Raw genomic sequence first — 23,391 nt, forward strand, 5'->3', positions numbered from 1 at the left:
CCTATCATACATAGGTATCCTTGTGTGGCTGTCACTGGTATAGATGAATCATACCTGCTGGAAAAGGAATCTCTTGACCCAGGCAGTAGATGTAACTCTGGGAAATCCAAACAGCCCTTGCCCCCGGCCCTGGCTGAGATCGCATCGACTTCTCTCTCCTCCTTTCCATTTTCGTACATTCTCCTAGAGCCTGGCTTTTCCCCGAGGAAGGGAAGTGGTCGACTGTGAAGGAACCAAAACCAGCAGAGATAGCCCTCTCTCTTCCTACTGGGTAAAACCAGAACTGTCACTGTTTTGGCTCTTCAGGGGCGCAAGCAGCCTAGACCCAAAGCTTAGAGCTTCCCAAAATGCTCCATGAATATCAAAAGGCAGGACACCCAGAAAGCTCCTGGGACAATGACTGACACATACTTGAGCAAGCTGGGCTTACTGCTTGATAAGAAATGTGAAGGATGGGGGGTGCGGCAGGGACTCCCTTGTGAAAGAGAACTGTGTCAGCATTGCCCAAACCAGAAAAGACGGCCTTCATTTAAAGCAGGAGTTTTGGGCTTCCCTGGTGGCGCAGTGGTTGAGAGTCCGCCTGCCGATGCAGGGGACACGGGTTCATGCCCTGGTCCGGGAGGATCCCACATGCTGTGGAGCGGCTGGGCCCGTGAGCCATGGCCGCTGGGCCTGCGCGTCTGGAGCCTGTGCTCCACAACGGGAGAGGCCACAACAGTGAGAGGCCCACGTACCGCAAAAAAAAAAAAAAAAAAAAAGCAGGAGTTTCTAATCTCTTTTGTAACATGGGTCCTCCTCTCAAATGCATAAAAGAAAATGCATCATTTTACAAAGGACCCCAGTTATCTTGAAATGCAGTTATTTTTCTAATTGTGATAAAGTAATATATGAAATTCTTTGTTAACACATTAAACTATAAGAACTAGTTTAATAACTACTGTAATTTTGAGTGAGTGTAAGTTATATTTTGAGATATCTATAAATACTATATTGTAACGTGGAAACATCTGTGATTTTGACTGACTACAAAATCATGGGTGCTGCTAATACAACTGTGGTTTGTTACCTACATTCATAACTGAAGGAAGTACTAAATTTAAGTTAGAGGTTAATGCAAATTAAGATGTAATTTTTTTCCCATCCAAGTTTATGGACCTCTTGGATTCTTTCTGTGGACTGCAGGTGACTCTGCTGTAAGGACTGTTCACCTCACCTCAACTACTTAAATAGGAGCTCTCTGAGGACAGAGGTGCTCCTTCATCTCATATTAAGTATCTAGAAAAGGCCTGCCATACAGTTGGTATCCAGTGCCAGTCTGTTGAGTCCCTTGGATTTTCTAGGTAGACAATCACATTGATTGCAAATATTAGCTTTTCTCTTTTCAATCTTTGTACCTCATGTTTCTTGTCCTATTGCATTAGCTGGGATCTTCAGTACAATGCTGAAGAGAAACAGTGATGGTGGGCACCCTTACTGTATTATGCTCAGTACTCATTTGTTAATTTATGCTGTTGCATAATTACATAACGGCATGTAAAGCACCTGCTGTGCCAGACTCTCTGCTAAAGATGTTAACACAACTGAGATGTTTTCCTGTCCACTGAGAAGACTAAGTAGTACAGGGATTCCAGTGAAGACAGCAGTATTGAGAACATTACCAAATTCTCCAGACTTGCTGACCAGCTCCCTCAGGATCCTGATTCCTAAAAATGTATGGAAATAGGTCCCTGCTGGTGGCCCCAGCCTCCAGGGCATAGGTAAGGTTGGCAGCTGCAGGCTTTCCCAGGAACACTGCAGTGTAGGTCAACGATGAAGTGCATGGGAAGAATAATGAGTGGTGCCTCCAGCAGGGGTCAGCCAGAAGGTCAGGCCAGGGGCAGTGTTTGAGCCTTTCCTTGGTAGGGCCTGTTGAGATCACCGGCTGTCTGTACTAAGCTTAAAACTACAGGCAGGACTAGTTGTTAAAACCAACAGAAAGGGCTTCCCTGGTGGCACAGTGGTTGAGAGTCCGCCTGCCGATACAGGGGACACGGGTTCGTGCCCCGGTCTGGGAAGATCCCACGTGCCATGGAGTGGCTGGGCCCGTGAGCCATGGCCGCTGAGCCTGCGCGTCTGGAGCCTGTGCTCCGCAACGGGAGAGGCCACAACAGTGAGAGGCCCGCGCACTGCAAAAAAAAAAAAAAAAAAAAAAAACCGACAGAAAGAGGATTGCAGTGGGAGTTAGGTGAAGGAATACCTGAACCTGTTCCCTCACTCTCTTCCCTTCCCCAGCCCTCAGGGAGTGAACGCAGGGGAGGGCTGGGAAGAAGAGTCCACACTCCTCTACTCTGTCTGGCTGGCCCTGGGGGCGGGAAGGGAGTTTCTAATAAAATATAAAGTGGAAGTTTAGAATGGACCAGACTACACCTTAGGGACCAGAATGGGACTGTTGTAATAACAAAATGTGACTGGGGAGTCAGATCAGACATGTTTTAAGAAAGCCCCCTACCCAGCAGGAGGCAGGAGGCAGGACTGGGAGGAGCAGACTCAATAGGAGCTAATGGAGACAGTATCTCTGTGATAGTCAGAATGCTGGGCCCCCGGAGATATTCAAGTCTGAATCCTCAGAACCTATGAATATGCTACCTTACATGGCAAAAGGACATTGTACATGTGATTAGGTCAAGGATCTTGAGATGGGGAGATTATCCTGGATTGTTCAGGTGGGCCCAATATAATCACAAGGGTCCTTTTAAAAGAGGGAGGGAGGGGCTTCCCTTGTGGTGCAGTGGTTAAGAATCCACCTGCCAATGCAGGGGACATGGGTTCAAGCCCTGGTCCAGGAAGTTCCCACATACTGCAGAGCAACTAAGCCCGTGCGCCACAACTACTGAGCCTGCACTCTAGAGTCCACGAGCTACAGCTGTTGAGCCCGTGTGCCACACTACTGAAGGCCACGCACCTAGAGCCCGTGATCCACAACAAGAGAAGCCACCGCAATGAGAGGCCCGCACACCGCAATGAAGAGTAGCCCCCGCTCACCACAACTAGAGAAAGCCCACGCACAGCAACAAAGACCCAATGCAACCACATGTAAATAATAAATAAATTTTTTTAAAAATCATATAAAAGAGGGAGGGAAAAGGGTCAGATCTAGAGAAGGAGACTTAACGATGAAAGCAGAGGTCAGAATGATTAGCCAGGAGCCAAGGGATGCAAACAACCTCTCGAAGCTGGAAAAGGCAAGGAATGGATTCCCCCCTCGGGTCTCCAGAAGGGACACAGCCAAGCCAACACCTTGATGCCCTTTGAGACCCCCCCCCCCCGGACTTCTGACCTCCAGTGTTTTGTTGTTTTAAGTGTTATTTTTGTGCTGTGTTAGGCGACTAGGTTTGTGGTAACTTGGTACAGCAGCCACAGAAAACTAGTATGGCTCCCCCTCCGCCCCGCCCCCGCCCCCGCCCCCGCCCGCCAGCCTAACCAGAAGAAACAGGGAGGTGTGTAGAAGGTGGATGGCTTCTGCCCTTGGAAGTTTGGGACAAGTGGTATTTTGGGGAAGACGGAAGCTAACGGAAGAACTGAGACCAGAGCGAACAGTAACAGAAATAAGGTATGGACAGAGCGCTGGAGAAGCCTGGGTGAGGGAGGGCCTGCAGGGGAGGGACGGTAAAGCTGGGGAAGGGGAGCCCTAGTCGGCCTGAGCAAGGGTGTGCTCTGCCTCGAGGCTGGAAGGCTCCTCCCTCGTGCCAATACCAGCCCAGCTGCAGGGCACCTCCTCTTCACCTCCAGCCTCACCTCCCCCCCCCAACGCAGGGGCGTCCTGACAGCTTCGAGGTTGGCCACCCCCTTAGGGCATTCTGCCCACCCTCCAACCCCTGCCTGCAGATACTGTGCAGGGGACACTCAGGCCCCCCTTAAGTAACCAGGAGTTGGCAGAGGTTAGGGGGGCCGAACAGGAGCCAGCCCTGCTTCCCTGAGTGTGTGTGGTGGGGAGGCGGGTGGACCCGCTGCCAATACATCCCGTTGGAGGAAGGAAGTGGTTCCCTCCTCCCACCCCTTCCCTTAGGGTCGCCTGGGCTAGGATTCTCATGATTCGTGATTGGCTCCCACGGGCGGGACCTTTGTCCATCTGCGGGATTGCAGGAGGCCCAGGTCAGGCTCGGGCCTGCGGAGCGAGGGGGCCGGGTTGGGGGAAGCCAGAGAACAACCGGGAGACCGACAGATAAGCAAGAACGAAGGCAACGGGACAGACGCGGGCCAGAGCCTGAGACCAGCAGCTGACTGAGTTTAGAGGGCGGGGGCGGGAGGAAGGGGCGGGGGCGGGGGCGGGGGGGGCGGGCGGGACGGCTGGGCAGGCGCCGAGCTCGCAGTTGCTGCGGTGGCCGCCGGCGGGCCGGGCGCAGGGTAAGTGCTCCAGGGCCGGCGCGGGGCGCGCTGCCCTTCTCCGAGCTCCCCCAGCCCGAGTCTGCCAGGGACCCCCGCGGGATCCCAGGAGGCCCCGGTTTGCCGTGGGTTCTAGCGTTTCCCAGCTTGGGGGAACGCGGGCAGGCAGTGATAACTCAGGGATCCCTGCCTGGCCCACGGATTCTAGAATCCAGTGGAGAGGAGGACAGGAGACAGCACGCGCATCTCCCCCTTGAAAACGGAAGTGTTGAAGAACTACCCTTTTGTATGGAGTGCTTACATGGGCCAGGTGCCTTCACTTCATCACGTGCCTCGTAGCAGCAGCAGCAACAGGTGAGGTAGGTACCATCCTTGTCTCCCTCTTCCAGGTGAAGACACCAAGACTCAAAGAGGCCAAGCCACTCGCCAGGGGTCACACAGCCAAAAGAGGCAGAGCCAGAACTCACCCAGGTCGGTGTGAACACCTAAGTCCTCTTACTCATCATGCCTGCCCCGCCCTGTCCTGCACCCCTAGGGAGACGGCAGGGAGAAACCAGTGCTGGGAATAGGGGAGGAGGCCGAGATGAGCCAGCCTGCTCATCCCTGCAGGAAGAACCTCCACAGCAACAAATCCTTCGCCTGGGTAGGGGATGCCAAGGAGTAAGAACAGTGGGTTGGGGCCAGGTTAAACTCCAGGACAGAGAGGAGAGGGCGGTGCAGCCCCTGTCCAGGAACTCCCGAGCCTGTACCAGCACTCCCGCTGGGCACAGGGGGGCTCTTGCAGGCTTAGCCATGGGACTTCAGTTCTCCGTGCCTCAATTTCCTTGTCTGTTTCCTTTGCTTATCCGTAACCTCGGGGTTAAGCATGCTTCGTGCCTCAGAGGATTGCCGAGAAGATTAAATGAGATGGTTGATGTGAAGGCCTAGCCTAGTGCGTGACTCAAGCCGTGCCCCCTCCACCATCCCCACTCATCTGAAAGCACTTCTCTGTCCTTCACCCTCAAGTCAGAGCTATCTGAGATCTGCAGTATTTCCTACAGCCCCGCCAGCAGCTGGGAGTTTCTTGAGTAAGACCAAGGCTGGGGGCTGCAACTCCTCCCTCTCTGACTCTGAGGGAAAGGCTGGTAGGGGCGGGTTTTGAAAATCTTTGGGGTGAGGCTTGCACAATTCCAGGACTGCCCTGTAGCCCCCAAGCCCTCCCCCACCACCAGTTTTGCAAGAAGGAGGAAGCCTAGCATATTCTTGCTCCAAAACCTGCTCCTCTCTTTGTCCCCGACATCTAGGCCAGCAGCAAGTGCTACTTCTCAGCATATTCTGAATCTGGTCACTCCTCTGCATCCCCACCGTGACCCCCAGATCCTCAGCACTGTCTACTGAACTCTCTGCACAGTCAGGCCCTGATTGATTCCTGACTCTTCTCATGCCCCCATCCTCACTCCACTGCCTGCTCACTGCAGCCATACTGGCCTCCTCCTTCTTTCTTGGACATACTAAATTCTCTGCTCTCTCAGGGTCTGTGCACATGCCCTTCCTTCTCCCAGGAATTCTCTTCCTTGCCATCTTCTTGTGATGCACCTCCTTGCAATTCAGAGACGACCATAAAAGTCATCTACTCAGAAGCCTTACCTCACCACCCCAAGCCGCAGGAGCCACTCTTGCCTGCCCTTTATTGCATTACTGTTTTTCTTTCCGGAGCTTAGCCCTGAGTGATGTTACCTTGCTTATGTGTTTCCTGGCTAAAATGTCAGCCTACCAGGGCCCAGACCTTTTTCTTGTCTCTTCACTTTGGATTCGCCAGAACCCAGTGCCATGCCCTTGCACAGAGTAAAAGTTCTGATAACTGATAAAAGTTCTGCAAGCAGTGTGTGCAACCATCAGAGTTCTACTTCTCATTGCTTAATAGCCTTCTTTCTACATTTCTACATAAACCTCAGAATTGTCATTCCTCCCACTGCCTTCCTCAGCTTTTCCCTACAGTGGGGCTTATAGGCTGTTTCCAGGTTCTAACCCTAATATCCAACTTTGCTTTAAACACTGTGGTACAAATTGCACCTTTTTTTTTTTTGCTTTCAAATGATTTTTGAGTTACAGTTTCCAAACTGATGTGTTCAAGTCAAGGGTATGATCATCCTGAAGGCATATACCACTTATTACCAGGTGACTGTTTAGAAAAATTATCCCCAGCAACGTGTGCAAGTTTTCCTACAGCCCCGCAAGCATTGGGTTTTTTCATTTTTTGTTTTGTCTAGTTTAATGGGGAGGTTAGGGCAGGTTTAAATTTTCCATTGCTTAAATTAGTGAATCTGGGTGTTTTTCTATGCATGCACTAGTTCCGTTTCCTGTCCTGTGGAGGAAGGAAATCTCCAGGGCACCTTAATTTTTCCCTTCACCTTCACTTTTGGTGGTGGTTCCACTTGAGCCCACCTCGTGAGAGCAGGGTGAGGGCCCCCAGGGGCTGGAACAGGAACACAGCCAGGTGAACTCTGCTGGGTGCAGAAGCTGCTCTACCAGTCAACCAGCAAGAAACTGAGTCCCTTGTGCCCTAAGCATGGTACCGTGGGGAGAAAAAGAACTCTTTTTTTCTTTAGGTCTTCGTGATTTTTTTTCAAAATGGTAGTATTTTTTTAATTACAAAAATAACACATGATACATAAGATCATTCACTGGAACTTTGGGAAGCTAACGTTGGTCACTAATGGGAACTACACACACCCCCTCAGGGGAATCCTGTGTGGTCATCCAAAGAGTGCACTTGCTCTAGAGCACACGGCGTAGAACGGTCTCTGGGACACTGTGTTAGTCTCCTGTGGCTGCTGTAACAAATGACCACACATCTGATGGCTTAAAACAACATAAATTTATTATCTAACAGTTCTAGGGGTCACACGCCCCAAATCAGTCTTGGTACACCAAGTTCAAGGTGTTGGCAGGGCTATATTGCTTCTGGAGGCTCTAGGGGAGAATCTGTTTCCTTGCCTTCACCAGCTTCTAGAGGCTTCCCTTATTTTTTGGATCATGACCCCATCCCTCCATCTTCAAGACAGCATAACATCTTCAGATCTCACTCTGACTCCAATCCCTGCTTCTGTAGTCATGTCTCCTGTTCTTCTGATTCTCTTGCTGTACTTGTAAAGACCCTTCTGATTACACTGGGCCCACCTGGATAATCCCCGCATCTTGGAGTCCTTAATTTCATCACACCTGGGAAGTCCCTTTTGCGGTGTACATTGACCTATTCACAGGTTCTGGGGATTAGGACTGATGGGGCTATCTTTCAGCCTCCCACACCCTAAAGGGAAATAAGCAAGGTTCAGAGCAGTGTGAGGGCTCACATTTGTTTAAGGGGAAAAAAAAGAATAAGTATGGCTGTGCTTGGAAAGACATAGAATACCTCCAAAAGCTGTGTGGGAAACTGGTAGGAGAGGCTTTCTGGGAAGAACAGGAGTAGAAAGAAGACTTATTTGTCGTAGTATCTTTTTGTATTTAAATTTTTTACTACATATGTCACCTATGTTAAAAATAAGTTTTAAGAAGTAACACATAATCATTGTAAAAGTTCAGACCTTCCAGAAGCCAAGAGAAAGAAAATACCCACCCCATCCTCAAATCACTCCCATTTTCTTCAGCAATAACCACTGTAAAGAGTCTGGCTGTATCCTTACAGACTTTTAAAAAAATGCATATATCATTTTTTCACATAGATGGGATCATACTGCACACACTATGCTATAATGTGATGGGGGGGCACCTGTTATATTACATCTTTCCTCATCCACATATGGAAATGTAACAGCACTGGAGTCTCCCACTCCCAGATGTACTGTAACTGACTCAACCAGACCCTCCCTTGTTGGTGGACATTTAGATTCTTTGCTGCTTTCCAGAGCAATCTCAACACTAACATATGTCTGTCTGGTTCTTAATTGGAGTGAAATTCACATAACATAAAATTAAATTTTTTTAAATTAACTTTTAAAGTGAGCAATTCATTGTCATATAATACATTCCCGATGTGGTGCAACTACCACCTCTATCTAGTTCCAGAACACTTCCGTCACCTCAAAAGGCGACTCTGTCCCCATTAGGCAGTCACTCCTCATTCCCCTCTCCCTGTAGCTCCTGGCCACCACCAGTCTGCTTTCTGTCTGTACAGATTTGCATATTCTGGATATTATACATCAGTGGAACCAAGTACTATGTGACATTTTGTGTCTGGCTTCTTTCACTTAGCATAATGTTGTAGAGGTTCATTCATGTTGTAGCGTGTGTCAGCACTTCATATCTCTTTTATTATTTATTGAGGTATAATTGACCTACAATAGTTTCAGGTGTACAACATAGTGATTCGATATTTGTATATATTGCAAAAGTACTTCATTTCTTTTTATGGCTGGATAACATTCCATTGTATGGATATAACATCTTTTATTTATCCATTCATATGTTAATGGACATGGATTGTTTCCATCTTTGGCTATGAATATTCGTGTACATGTATTTGTTTGAGTGCCTGTTTTCAGTTCTTTTGGGTATATACTCAGGATGTACATCCTTCTCCACATGCTTTGAGCTTTATTATTTACTATTTTCGGACACTGTTAACCTAAGCAAGTTAAAAATAATTTGTAAGAAAGTGTTGGAAAACACATACTATGGCGAATGATAGTAGGATGATAGATCTAGACAAATGTTTTCTTATTTTCCAGATCTGGAGACGACAGGAAAATGGCCACCTGGGATGAAAAGGTAAATTAATTCTGGAAGACTAGCAGCGTTAAGGGACCTCCCAGCTTGAGAAGATAATTCTGTTTGGTGTTTCTAACAAGATAGAGGAAAAACACATGTTCAGGGTGCTTCCACCATACCAAAGTGTTAAAAGTCACCGAGGTGAAAGCTATAGAAGGAACCTCAAGATAGCCTGATAATCGGAAACATTCGAAACCCAGCTCTGCATTTTAATAGCCCTGTATCATTTGGTCATGCCCTTCACCTCCCCGAGCCTCAGTTTCCTTATCTGGAAAATGGGGAAAAGTTAATTAACCACCCCCGTTCCTGAAGGCTCACAGGGAAGAGTTGAGGAGACAATGGTCTCAGAATGCTAGGCCAATACTGAGCCCATAAGTGCTTCTCCCAACTGCTTATTTTACAGGTAGAGACACTTGGGCACAGAGAAGTAAAGCTACTTGCTCAAGATCACACAGGTAGGAAGTGGCAGAAATGAGATTTCAACCTAGCCTGACTCCAAAGCGAATGCTCTGCCTCCTGTGCTGTGTGGCCAACCTGAGTAGGTCTAATAAATTCTGTCCTTGATATCTGGGGTGCAGGCTTGTTGGATCTGGGGAGACATTAGTTGTGAAGGGTGGGGCAAGGTGAAGAGGAAGTGTTGGCTTCCATTTCAGCTGTTCACTTGGAGCTTCTGGGGGCCTGGCCAGGTAGAGTTGTCAGGGCAGTGCCAGAAGCTCAGGGTAGCAGCAGAGTGATGGGGCAGAGTTGGAGAAGCAAGTGTGAGGGTCAGAGGACCATGGGATGTTGATGATGATGATGATGATGATGATGATGATGATGATGATGATGATGATGATGGTGGTGGTGGTGGTGGTGGTGGTGGTGGTGGGGATCTTGCATTTCGTCAAACTGATGGCCCCTTTAACTGTAAGAGTATTTCTGATTTAAAGCTGTTTACAATGTGGGAGGAGGAAGTGACCAATGGCATTTACAACATGCCACCAATTCTGATTTCAGGAATGTGGGAAAATGTTCAACTTTGCGTTAATGAAATATGGTGGCATTTCCAGCAGAGGGATGACAATCGCCCTCTGTAGAGTTGTGTCAATTCCTGATAAGATATGGGAAGCTTAGTGCCTGCCACCCAGTAACAGGAGCTCCGTGAGTTCCAGTTATCATTAATACTCACAGAAAGGCAAATGGAACAGTTTCCTTCATTTCTAGCTCCCTACTAGGCAAACCAAAAAAACAAGCGGAAACGCACGCTCGATGGTGGTTATGCTGTGGTGTAACCGGCTCACTCCTGCATCTCACAAGTGGATCAACCCACACGACTGCTGGAAAATAACTTGCAGGGTGTATCAAGAGTCATGAAAATAGTCATAATCAAACCTGGTCATCTTACTTGCGGGAAAGGAAACAACCCATAAAAAGGAAAAAGTATAATTTACAGCACAATTTAGAAACACAAATTTATGTGTTTCTTAGCATGTAAGATGCCATTGATTGTAGATGCACCATTATATTATGTGCTACGAAGAAGAAAAAGTGCCGCCATTTACTGTGATCTAATGTAACACAACACTGACACTGGTCAACTGTAAGACAGACTTCAGAAATGTTAATATGTGAGAAAATGTGGTCTTAGAATTGGTGATAGAGGTGCTAAAAATGAACAGAAAATGCAATAATGAGCACTGACTTCTTGGAAAATTTCTTGGCCATTAAAAAGGCATAAGTCTGATGCATATAGGTAGTGGGGAGAAAATAAGATACAAAGTTGTCTGCAGTCTTCGATTATAATTGTAAAAGACATAGATTAGAGTGAGATGGGTGGATAAGTAGATGATAAATTTGGTGTGTTGGGGTTATTATTTCTTTTTGCTCATGTTTTGACAATAGTAATACTGAAAGAAATAGATCTGGAGTAAAGATCTGCTCATTGGGGTGAATGACAGCAGGTAAAGCTGGGGATTCCGGGTACGTCAGGGGGTCTGGCTGCAGGGACAAGTCGCAAGGGTGGGGGTGAGGACACAAAAACATCAGGGCAAGCAGAGTGTTGGAATGCAGAGCCAAGGACACACCTCGGGGGACTCTTGGGGGCGGGAGCCTGTCTGTCATCGAACAGAGGCCAAAAGAAGGGGTGGCCCCAGCGGCGTTGCTGGGGAGCTGGGGAAATTGGACCAGGGCCACGTGTAGCAAATAAGCCTCTTACTGATTCAAAGAACAAGTTCCTTTTAATAATTTACCTTGTGAAGTTAATTATGTTTTTAAAAAACTATTTTAATAGGATTGCTTTTAGGAGATTTTTAATTGTCCAGCTCTGATTTTGGAGAGGAAAACAGCTCTGTCATGGAAGAAACTGGTGGGGTTTTTAGCCATGGCTCAGACCTGATTTGCTGTAGCCAGCTCTGCCCAGAGGGGCCCTCAGCAGGAGAGCTGCCCAGAGGGGCCCCCAGCAGGGCCCTCCCTGCCCCTTCCCACCTCTCTGAGCCTCCGTTTTCCTCTTTTGTAAAATGAGAACAGTGAGGATTAAACAAGATAGTGACTGGAAAGCATTTAGCAGGGTGCCGGGCTATAACAAACGCTTGAAACACAGGAGCTATTGACGCCATCATGAGGATAAAGTGAAACGGTTTTCAGCCCATCAGCTGACCTAGTCCTCAGCTCAGATGATTGCATGTCACCAGCCACATCTGGAGAACCTGGTTGCCAGGTGTGCTTAGAAATCCTTGTGGCCCTTTGGCACACTTCTCACAAGGTGTTTGGAGGCACCAGGTTCATTTACGATGCTGGTTCTTGACCTTGGCTGTACATTGGAGATCCCAACACCCAGGCCACCCCCAGACCAACTGAATCACAATCTTGGGGCCTGTGACCCAGGCACTGGGTTTTTTTTTTAAAGCATCCAGGTGGTTCCAGTGTGCAGCCAGAGCTGAGAGCCATTGGTTAAACTGCAGCTGCACTGGCCTCCTTCCAAGGACCGAGCCACAGTGGGGCAGGAAAGAGGGGAGCCCTGAATTCTTGTTTATCCCATCTTTTCCATGGCTGAAGCATCACTAAGATGTTGGGGGATGGGGTGGCCCAGATGACTCAGTTGTACTGGTGATAGGTCCTGATTTCTAGCTGGGTAACTATATTATTCTTTCTATGCTTTCATTTCTTTCTATGCTTTTGTTAACACAAATAGCAGCCTGACTTATGCTTCCCAGTTAACATGGCTGATTCACAGACTTTGGGCAAGACTGCCACCTCTCTGACAATCATCCTCTCCCTCCCCCAGGGAAATAGAGTACATCCCACCATACCCGTGTTTTTCAAACTCAACCCATTAGTGATTCCTGAAGTCCATTAATGGGCTGCCATCAGCCTTTTAAGAAATAGAATAAAGTGGAAAACATAAGTCTCTCACATGTTAACTTTAGTGTTGGTTATAGAACGTATATATGTCAATGTGTACTAAGTGGCAGGATATAAAATGTGTTTCTTACTGAGTAACACTGGGCTGAACTCCCCGCCCAGCATTGGCCTTCACCAGCTGTGAGCTGGGTCCAGGGCAGCATTCAGAGAGGTCGTGCAGGAGGGAGAGGGCTCTGGGCCAGGCAGCCTGGGTCAGAGTCTGAGCTCTGCTTCTCACTGGCTGTGTGAGCTGGGGCAAGTTGCTTGGCCTCTCTGTTTTCAATTTCCTCACCTGTAAATGAAGAGGATTCAGTCCCCACCTTGTCGAGTTGTTGCTGTATGTTACAAAGGGCTTTTGCACAGAGCTCAGAAAATGGCAGTTGCTCTGGGGATAGTTACAATCGCTACAGTTTCCGCTACCTTAAATATTATTTCCCACATCGTCTCCACCCAGCCTCCTGATCAACTTGCCAGGTCAACAGACTCTTCCATCAAGTCAGGAGGGATTCTGACCCTACAGGAAATGGAGAGAAAAGTTGGAGAATACGTCTCTGGGGCACCTGGGCCACCAGTCAGGCTTCTCAGTCTACCAGCAGCACCACCCCCCGCCCAAACTAGTCAGCCGTCACGGTGGTTATTTTCGTGAAACCTCAAACTTCCTCCCCACCCTAGAGAAGGAAAAGCTGCTATGCTTATTTAAAGACTTCCCTGATTTTAAAAATAGGCATTCCTCAGTACATAAATCCCTGGGGACAGGGTAGGGGGAGGTGGCGGTAGAGTACGTGAGCCTCTGGGATACATGAGTCCCCCAAGAGGAGATATTTGCTCGAGGGATTCATTCCACCCTCCAGGTATGTTTAGTGGGAGGGAACCTGTGGTCTTCCAGGCATGAAGAATACGGAAGATATGGCATGAGCAGAAACCCACCTACCCAGTCCCCTAATGGGGAGTGGGGGAGGAAACAGACTCTGTTACACAAACAGGTGGATCCATCTTCATTGGGGAGGCATGTGGGCCATGCATGAATGCAACAGGGGAGGTACATGGTCAGCTTCCTGGAGCTGAGATGCTTGAGGGAGACCTCGTGAAGGAGGAAAAGAAAAATGACAAGGTGGAAGAGGAGTGGGCGTTCTAGGCAGAGGAAATCACGTGTGCAAAGGCCTTGTGGTCGAAGAAACCTACTGAGTACAAAGGGCTGAATGGAGACCATGTGGCCAGAGCAGAGAGACTGGTGACAGGTGTGGTTAGATAGGCAGGCAGAGGCCACAGAGTGCAGAATGGCTATAGGTCTCTGGAAGGCACTTGGGTCTTTTTTTTTTTCCCAGCCGCACCGCACCACTTGTGAGATCTTAGTTCCTTGACCGGGGATTGAGCCCAGGCCCTTGGCAGTGAAAGCGTGGAGTCCTAACCACTAGACCACCAGGAGATTCCCTGGGTCTTTATTTTTAAGATCAGTGGGAAGCCAAAGAAGAGTTTCAAATAAGGGAGTGCATTAGGGTCCTCAAGATCACCCCAAGTTCAGTGATTCACTAGGAAGGCTCATAGGACTCAGCATACAGTTCCACTCATGGCTAAGATTTTTACAAAGAAGAATCAGCAAAGGGAAAAGATACATGAAGTGAAATCCAGGGGAAGCCAGACACAAGCTTCCAGATTCCTCTCCCAGTGAAGTCACATGGGACTTGCTTAATTCCTCCAGCAGCAAATTGTGACAACACATGCTAGGAGAGCTTGTTAGAGACTCAGCACCCAAGGTTTTTATCTGGGGGCTGGTCACATGGGTACCTTCCAAACTCCAAAAATTCCAGACTACCCAGGGGAAAGCAGCTGTTCTACATAAACCACTTGTCTTTACAAAGAGTCCGGTCACAGTGAGCTGTCCTTACCAGGTGGGAACCCTCCCAAAATCCAAGTTCCCAGATGTCAGCCAAGGGCCAAGCAGGCCTTTCTAAGGGCAGCAGCCCCAGGCCTTTTCTGCACAGGGAGTGACATGATTATGTTTCAAGAAGTGCTCTCAGGCTGCTGACGAGAATCTAAGAGTGATGGGGAGAACAGTGAGGAGCTGGTACATCCTCCAAGTAAAAGGTGGAGGCTGGGGCAGGGAGGTGGGCAGAAGATGGGAGAAGTAGATGATGAATTCAAGGGTCATTCAGATGCTAAAATGCACAGGGCTTAGTGATAGGTGGGCTTTGGGGGAGGGAGATGGAAGTCAGGGGTTGGGGACAACTTCTCTGACCCTGGCTGGGTGTGTCTGAAGATTCCTGGACCCAGAAGACAAGGTGCAGGTGCAAGTTCATGGACTGTCCACTGGGTGGTGGCAATTGCCATGTTGCAAGTCTCAGTTTCCCCTGCTAAGGGAGAGAGGATTGCATCTCAGAACCTTGATTCAGCCTCTTTCAATATCATCGTTCTTGTTGCTTTAAAAATCGCAGCTTTTCTGGCATGTTTTCCCCCTCATTGGCAGAGCATCTCAGAAAGAACAAAGCTAGTAGACCTGAGTTCATATGCCAGCTTTACCACTTATGTTTCTTTGTTTTTAAAAACTGTACACAAACAAGTTCTCAGTGTAAGAAATTAAAACAACAAACAGTATATATTAGGTTGAACCACATGAAATTGTCAGTTTCTACCAATTTTGACCTACAAAAATGGTCATTAAAAACATTTTTTAAAAATATTTATTTATTTTGGCTGCACCTTGTCTTAGTTACGGCATGCAGACTTCTCAGTTGCTTCACATGGGCTTCTTAGTTGCAGCATGCATGTGGGATCTAGTTGCTTGACCAGGGATCGAACCCAGGCCCCTGCATTGGGAGTGTGGAGTCGTACCCACTGGACCATCAGGGAAGTCTCTGAAAATGGTCATTTTTTTTAAAAGTCTTATTTCAGGAAAGTTTTCTTGAATTATATCTTGAACCATTCTGTTCCATTGTTTTGGTTTTCTTATTCAGGGATTCCAGTTGTATACATTAGATATGTGTGTGTGTCTGTATGTATGTGTATATATATATATTTTTTTCATTCTCCCTCCCTCCCCACTCCCCCCAAATACTTCATTCTCTGCAGGTTAGATCTTATTACATAAATGACTATTTCTTATGGTTAAACCTAATAGGAAAAAAAAAAGTTTCTCTTCACCCTCCAACCCAATCCCAATCCCTATCCCTTCATAGAGGTAACCACTTTGTTTGGGTTGTTGATTTTGTTTTTAACAAAAATGGCATTATACATTTTGATCTGTAATATGCTGGTTTTTACTTGATCACAGATGAAAGACACCTTTCTATGTCAGTACGTACAGCCACACTGGCGTACTGCATTCTTAACAGCTGTGTGGTATTCCATAGTGTGGTCTACCACAGTGTATTTAACCATGGACCTTGAGGTTGTAGCAGGTCTGCAGTGAGCATGATGCGTGAGTGGCTTTTTGCTCATGTGTGAGTCCCTTGTCAGGTCAAACAATGACATTTAAAATTTTGATAGAAACTGGTTTAAGGCTAATCCTCCTTTGCTCCCATGCCTGGCACATTGGAGAGACTCAAATATTTTTTCGAAAGATGAAGCTGCCTCATTGCCCTCCTAAGAAGGATGTACCCATTTCCTTGCCCAGCAGGTGGTATAGGGGAGTGCCTTCCTCCCCCCATCTCTGTCACCCTGCCACACCAGGTGACTTTGGGCAGTAGGTCTCCCCTCCCCAAACTTCAGTTTCCCCTTCTGTAGAATGGAGAGACCACACCTCCCTGTCCTACCTCCTTCTCAGGACTTTTGTCAGCATCACGTGAGAGCAAGAGGGGATGGAGGTGGCCTATAAGCAGCAAACAAAAAGAAACAAGTGGTTTTGTGGCCTCCAAAGGAGCCTGCTTTCTCCCAGGAATGCAGGATGGATGTGTGGCCCGCGAAGATGAGAGAGAGAATGAGAGAGCACATGGTCTGTAGTACCCTTGGGCTGACTCGGACACACACCCTCTGTATTAGCTTCCTGGGGTCGCCATAACAAATGACCACAAACCAGATGGCTTAAAACAACAGACATTTATTCTCTCAGTTCTGAAGTCCAGAGTTCTAAAATCAGCGTGTTGGCTGGGTTAGAGGGAGGCTCAGAGGGAGGGTCTGTTCCATCCCTTTCTCCGAGCTTCTGGTGGTTGCTGGCAATCCTTGGCGTTCCTTGGCTTGTAGATGCATCACTCCAGTCTCCGCCTCCATCTTCTCATGTCCTTCTCCTCTGTGTGTCCTCTCCTCTTCTTGTAAGGACACCAGTCACTGGATTTAGGGTCCACCCTAAATCCAGAATGGTTTTATTGCAAGATCTTTTTTTTTGGCCTCACTGTGTGGCTTGCGGGATATTAGTTCCCTGACCAGGGATTGAACCCAGGCCCTCGGCAGCGAAAGCACGGAGTCCTAATCTCTGGACCACCAGGGAATTCCCAGCAAGATCTTTAACTAATTACATCTGCAAAGGCCTGTATTCCAAGCAAGGTCATATTCTGAGGTTTCAGAGGGACATGAATTTGGAGGCAGCCACAATACATCCCACTACACCCTCCTAACAGGCAGATCTCCAGTCACGGGCTGCCTGGCTTTTTCTCGGCCATGTCTTCTAACACGGGGGCTCCAGGTCATACAGCTCAAGGGCATATCCTGGCTCTGCCATTTTCTGAGTGTATGACTTTGGACAAGGCACCTTTTTCACCCAGACCCAAAATGATGGCTTCGACCTCAGAGGGGTGTTAGGAATTAAAATGAAATGGTGCATTTAAGGAATTTACCGGTGTGCTGATACGACAAATAATAAACAATCAACAATAATAGATGTTGCTGCTGTTGTGTCTTGTTTGGGGTACGAGTATTGATTAATAAGCAAATCAGGGGCTTCTCTGGCGGTGCAGTGGTTGGGAGCCCGCCTGCCCATGCGGGGGACGCAGGTTCGTGCCCCAGTCCGGGAGGATCCCGCATGCCGCGGAACGGCTGGGCCTGTGAGCCATGGCCGCTGGGCCTGCGCATCCGGAGCCTGTGCTCTGCGGTGGGAGAGGCCACAGCAGTGAGAGGCCCGCACACCGCAAAAAAAAAAAAAAAAAAAAAAGCAAATCAGGTCCCTAAAAGTAGGCTGTGGGAGGGAACAGGGAAATGGGGACTTACGGGATATTAGGCCCTGGCAATCAAGAGTCGGCTGACTTTCTTTAAAAGTACCTTTTTCAGTGATTGTTGAATGACCATGAAATAGGGACTTCCCCCTCCTACAGATGGCAGCTTCAGAGTCTGTAAGAATAGACATTCACAAGAACGTTTTCTTCTCCATCAATCGTGGGTCTGTTTTTCTTGTTTTCCCCCTCTTTCCCAGGTAGTAATTTTTCAGATATAATACCTGTCATGTGTAAACCAGAAGTAGGCGATTACCTTTGATGGGTAGCTCCTGCGGTTTTGCTGTTAATGCATTTATTAAATACTTATTGAGTAAGTATTTATTAAATACTTATTAAATACTTATTGAGCCCCTCCCTGTGACTGGAGGAGGAAGAGCATCTGCCCTCCCAGACCAGTGCTGGAGACAGACAACCCTGAGATGTCAAAGTGTTTGTTAGTGAGGGGCTTGATGGGGAAGTAGAGGAAGGACCCTCACCCAGCAGGCGGCGGTTAAGGAAGACCTCCCAGGGGAGGTAAAATCAACGTCTGTAAGACTTGAAAGAGAACTAGGGTGAGACAGGCGAGGGTATTCCAGACAGGGGGCAGGCCGTGTGAAGTCCTGGAAGCAAGAGAGAGCATGGTTTATTCTAGAACCGCAATGCAGTTGGTGTAACTGGAGTGTGGCGGAGGCTGGGGAGGAGACCAAGAGAGCTTTGACCTTGTCCTGAAGGCAGCGGTTGGCAGTGGGTGAGGGTGGAGGGACTGAAGGTAATGGGAAGAGGGGGAGGATAGGCGAGGGCAGGGACACAGCCAGACCAGCCTTGGAGAAAGGTGACCCTGGCCACCACTGGGTGGAGAAAGGGTCAGAGGCAGGAGGCTGAGTGAGGAGGCTGGTGCTGGTGTCCCGGCAAGAGGTGAGAGCGGTAGGAGAGAGTTAGACGGAGAAGAGAAGGTGCAGCATGAGTGGTGTTTAGGAGGTTAGACTGACGGAGAGAGAGGAGCCAGGAATGATCTTTAGTTCTTGGCTTGAGCAGCAGGGTGGATGTGACACCATGACCTAGGGGAACATGTAAGGAAGAGTGGACTTGGGGGGAAAGATAAGAAATTAGTTCAGTTTGGGTCATAGCAACTAATGACCTGGCAGGATATCAGACAGCAGGCTGGAGGCTGATTTGCACCTGAGCAGCATTGAAAACACAGGTGTGTAGAGACCACCGAAGGGAGAGAGTCGCCCTGTGCCAGGACAAGCTCAGGGTTGGGGACTTGAGGACTTCCGGTGGCGTGGGGGCAGGGACATGGTACAGGAAGGGAGGCCAGAGATGGGAGAAAAATCAAGAGGCGCAGTTGTCAAACAGAACCAAGTCCACAGTGTGAGAGAATACAGTCCAGTCCAGCTGGAACCATAGTTGTGGGCTTTGATACGGAAAGGTGACCCCAGAGAGAGCAATGCCAGGATATATTGGGACAGCAAGGGTTAATGCAGGGGAGATGGAGATGGGGGTGTCCAGTGCCAGGGCCTCCACTGATCTAGATTCTCCGGGTTGCACGTGAAAGAAACAACTCAATCTATATAGCTTCAGCCAGAAAAGGAATCTTTCAGTTCATGTAACTAAATAGTCTGGGGGTTGCAGAGCAGGCAGCGGGGCTAGTAACCAGAGAAACGAGATATCCATGGGTGATGATGAAGTTGGAGGAGTGGAGGTGAGAGCTTTTGTTGTTGAGGAATAATAATACCAGCTGGTGCTTACAGAGGGGCTGCTCCAGGCTAGGCACTGAGGCCAGTGGTCCCCGTAGCTCACTGAGTCAGTCCTTCCGTCCCACTCAGGCAAGGTGGGGGGATCCCGAGAGCTGAGAGTCCAGAGTGGGTGGTGCAGTTGCTGAGGCCCACAACGTTTTCATGATCTTTGCCCTTTTCTGGAACTTTTCTGCTTCCAGAATGACAGATTTTTGACTTAAAACCAGAGTTGTTTTGTGCTCTGCTGGGTGCCATAAATATTTTCATCCCAAATTACTGAAAGTTGCTTCTTTACTGGGTGCAAAGTTTCAAAAAAAATTTCCTTTCCTGTATGAAATATAAAATGTGGTTTTTGCAAAGCACCCTGAGGTTCCCACCATGCTGAGAACTAGTACAGGAGGTTTCCATCTGCTAGGTGAGGTGTTTTGAGGGGGGCAGATTATGGCCAGTAGCCACCCAGAGAGATTTGGGACATCTGTGGGCCTGGCCCTTAGCCAGCCCTGGGAACCCAGCAATTGGAGGGCTGGCATGGGAGACAGGGCACCAGTGCCCTCAGCCAACAGGCACTTGATGGGCTTCTGTTCTAGGTCAGGTGTCACATGATACTCTGGGGACATGGACTCTTGTATCTACGTGTTTATATTTTTCCATCAAATTTGGAAATTTTCTTCAGCCATTATTTCTCCAAATATTTTTCCTTTCATCTCCTTTTGGTACTCCAGGTACATGTATATTAGTCCACTTAATATTGTCCCTGAGGCTCTATTCTTCCCCCTACTCCCAGTCTTTTTTCTCTCCATGCTTCCACTGGATATTTTCAATTTTTTATCTTTTAGTTCACTGAACTTTTCTTCTGCAGCATCTAATCAGCTATTAAGCCCATCCAGTGATTTTTCATTTCATATATGTATTTTTCTGTTCTAGAGTATCAATTTGGATCTTTTTTGTAGTTTACATTTCTCTTTTGAGATTCTCCATTTGTTCCCTCATTAAGTTCATGTTTTCCTTGAAATCCTTGAACATATTTAGAATAGCTATTTTCAAGTCTCTGTTGGCCAATTCCATACCTCTGTCCCTCTTGAGCTATTAAGCTAATTTTTCTATTGGTTATGGCCACATTTTTTCTGCTTATTTATCTGCCTAGTAATTTTTTATTATATGTTGGACATTATGAATGTTATGTTGTTGAGGGTGTTTTGCTGTCTTCCTCAAAAGAGCACTTTTGAGTTTTGTTCCAACGGGCAGTTAATTTACTTAGGGATAAGTTTGATCTTTTGAAGAAGCCTTATTTTTAAGCTTAGTTGGGAGAGGTCTAAGGTAGCCCTGACTGGAGGGCTAGATTAGGTCTACTTATAAGGCATGGCTTTTTTGGAATTTCTACTGCATGCTCAGAGTGTTCAACAAGATCTCTCTACTCTAGCTGTTTGGAACTCAGATCTCCTAACTCAGCCCTGTGTAATTGGCAGTAATTCAGCTCACAGTTCCCCAAGAGTTTTTTTTTTTCCCTGAAAGTTATATTTTGCCCTGCCTCATGGAGTCTTGCTCTGCACATGTGGACTCAGCTAAAGTCCAATTTTTTTAGTTTCTTCTCTGTGCTGCTTCCTTTTCTCTGGTACCTTGACACACAAATTCCTGAGGAAGGAAAGTTCAATAGCCCTGAACTATAATCTTTGTCTCCAGAGTCCAGAAAGTACTTCCAGGCAGGTGATTGTGGGGGCTCATCTCATTTGTTTCTCTTCTCTCAGGGATCACAGTAAATTTCATATATTTTATCCAGTTTTATAGTTTATCTAGTCTTATGGCAGTTGCTTTAACTGGTATAGTTAATTTTATGGCAGTTGCTGTAACTGGTATAGTTGTTTATACCAGTTACTGTATCATGGTCAGAATCAGAAATCCCATTCTTTTGTATGTTTATGCTCACATTTTACACATTCCGAAAACAATATATAGTAATATTTTGCGGCCATTGACGTAGGAAGAAAACTAGGAGAGTGTGGAATCCCAGATGCCAATGAAGGAAGTTTTTGAAGAAAGGGAGTGATCTGCTGTGTTCAGTACTGCTGAGGGGGTACACGTGGATGTCATCAGTGATACACAGAGACATAGTTCATTCATTTTAACTGTGTATAAAATTCCATCACATGAATAGAGAAAATTCACTTCTCTATCTCCTATCATTTAGGTGAACATTTGCAGTGAACATTCTTGAACATGTTACTGATTTGAGTACATGTGGGTGAGTTTCTCTTTGAAGCCTATCTAGGGGTGGGATTACTAGATCATTAACTAGTACAGCTTCCTCTTGACAAAACAATGCCAGATTGCTTCCAAAAATAGTGGTGCCAGTGTCTGTTCCTGTCTTCAGGGTTCAGGAGACCCCCTTTGCTTCACACATTCACCAGCATTTGCTATTGTAGACTTAAATTCTTGCCAATGTGAGGAACAAAAAGCTGTGTGATTGTTACGTCAATTCACATTTTCCTGAATATTAGTGAAGTTGAGTGTCTTGGCCATCTGGGTTTCCTCTCATGTGACCTGCCTGTTAATATCCACTACCTAATTTTACATGGAGTTGTATTTTTTGGGTAAGATTTCATTATATATTCTGAACACTAAAATCTTTGTCTATTAAATACATTGGAAATATTTACTCCCGGTCTGTGGTGTATCTGACTTTGTACAGATGTGTGTGTGAGAAAGAGAGAGCAAGAGATAAAAGTTTTTAGCTTTGATGAGTTAGGTCTATTCATTTCTTTTGTGTTTTGTGTCTTAGTTAAGCAATCCTTCCCAGACCTGAGGTCATAAAGATACTTGTCTGTATTTTGTTCTAAGGCTTTTAAAGTTTTTAAAAATACATTTATATAGGTTAACACAACTGAAATTTACTCGGTGTGTGGTGTGAGGTAGGGATTTTTTTTTTTTTCCCTGCTGGGAAAGCCAGATATCCTAACCTCTCCAGTGTTTTCTCACTGACCTGTACTGCCATCGCCATCACATCCAGGTTCCCACGGGGACCTGGGTCTGTTTGGGGCTCTTTTTTCCTGTTATGCTGATCATATTGCCTATTCTAGTAAGCATACATGAAAGTTTTCATTATTGAACTTTATAAAAAATGTGATGTCTGGTAGGGTAAGTTGGGCAAAGGAATGGGAGGATATTTGCTTTTTTGCTTTGAAGTCCATCCATCTTTAAACAGCTGTCCATAATGTATTTAAAACAGCACTGGCTGAACTCAGGAAAATCCGCTTGCTGCTCAGACCTTTCCAGGACTGATCTGTGGCATGGAAGGCGGGGAGGGTGGCTTCACTTTTGTGTGAAACTTCGGGTACTTTTACTTTTGCCTTTGCTCTCTCCCCGCCCTGCCAACTCTCACCTCTGGGGTTTTAGGTTGTGATGTCTCTGAACCATGGGCTGCTCTTCCAGTATTTACATGAGGGCCTGTGGTGGGTGTTTTGCGACTGGGTGGCAGTACCTCTCCTGTTGGTTACTGCCAACCAGACCACAGTGGCAGGCCTGACGGAATCTGGGGTTTCCTGTTGCCTCACCGGCCCTGAGACCCTGGATTCCAAAAATAAATGCACGAGAAACCACTGTGACCTCATGGTCTGTGCTTGCACGGTGCTTTGAGCACGGGGACTGTCTTCACCCCGTGGCCCGGCCCAGCGGGGGCCCTGCTCCCCCAGAGTGACAGATGGGCCACCTGAGCGCTTCCTCTCTGTCCCCTCCCTTCAGGCAGTCACCCGCAGGGCCAAGGTGGCTCCCGCCGACAGGATGAGCAAGTTCTTGAAGCACTTCACCGTCGTTGGCGATGACTGCCACGCGTGGAACATCAACTACAAGAAGTGGGAGAATGAAGAGGAGGAGGAGGAGGAGCCACCGCCCACACCGGCCTCGGGCGCAGAGGGCAGAGATGCCGATCCTACCGCGGCCCCTGCCCCCGTGCCCAGGCCCCGCCTCGACTTCAGGACCACTTTGAGGAAGCTCTTCAGCGCCCACAGGTTTCAGGTAGGTGGGCAGAGGCCCGAGATGCCTGGGGTGGGGCAGAG

The 23,391-nt window shown here is 47.5% G+C and overlaps 1 protein-coding gene across 8 annotated transcripts in view; it reads left to right on the forward strand.

The window, feature by feature from the left end:
• The first annotated feature begins 3,520 nt into the window (after nt 1-3,520).
• Nucleotides 3,521-23,391, forward strand: part of HVCN1 (hydrogen voltage gated channel 1) — a 29,146-nt gene continuing 9,275 nt past the window's right edge. The window contains exons 1-5 of one of the 8 annotated variants that reach the window (XM_079942400.1): nt 4,178-4,264; nt 4,752-4,833; nt 9,069-9,108; nt 9,512-9,563; nt 23,078-23,350. In XM_079942400.1, coding sequence (XP_079798526.1) covers nt 23,117-23,350 — 234 coding nt within the window. In that variant the 5' untranslated portion in view covers nt 4,178-4,264; nt 4,752-4,833; nt 9,069-9,108; nt 9,512-9,563; nt 23,078-23,116. Of the gene's footprint in view, nt 3,590-4,098; nt 4,132-4,177; nt 4,265-4,345; nt 4,722-4,751; nt 4,834-9,068; nt 9,109-9,511; nt 9,564-23,077; nt 23,351-23,391 lie in introns of those variants that run through there. The other 7 variants (XM_079942401.1, XM_079942398.1, XM_079942395.1 and 4 more) reach the window with 7 other exon arrangements.

The sequence above is a fragment of the Stenella coeruleoalba genome, assembly GCF_951394435.1.
Source record: "Stenella coeruleoalba genome assembly, chromosome: 14".
NCBI classification, from domain to species: Eukaryota; Metazoa; Chordata; class Mammalia; order Artiodactyla; family Delphinidae; genus Stenella; species Stenella coeruleoalba.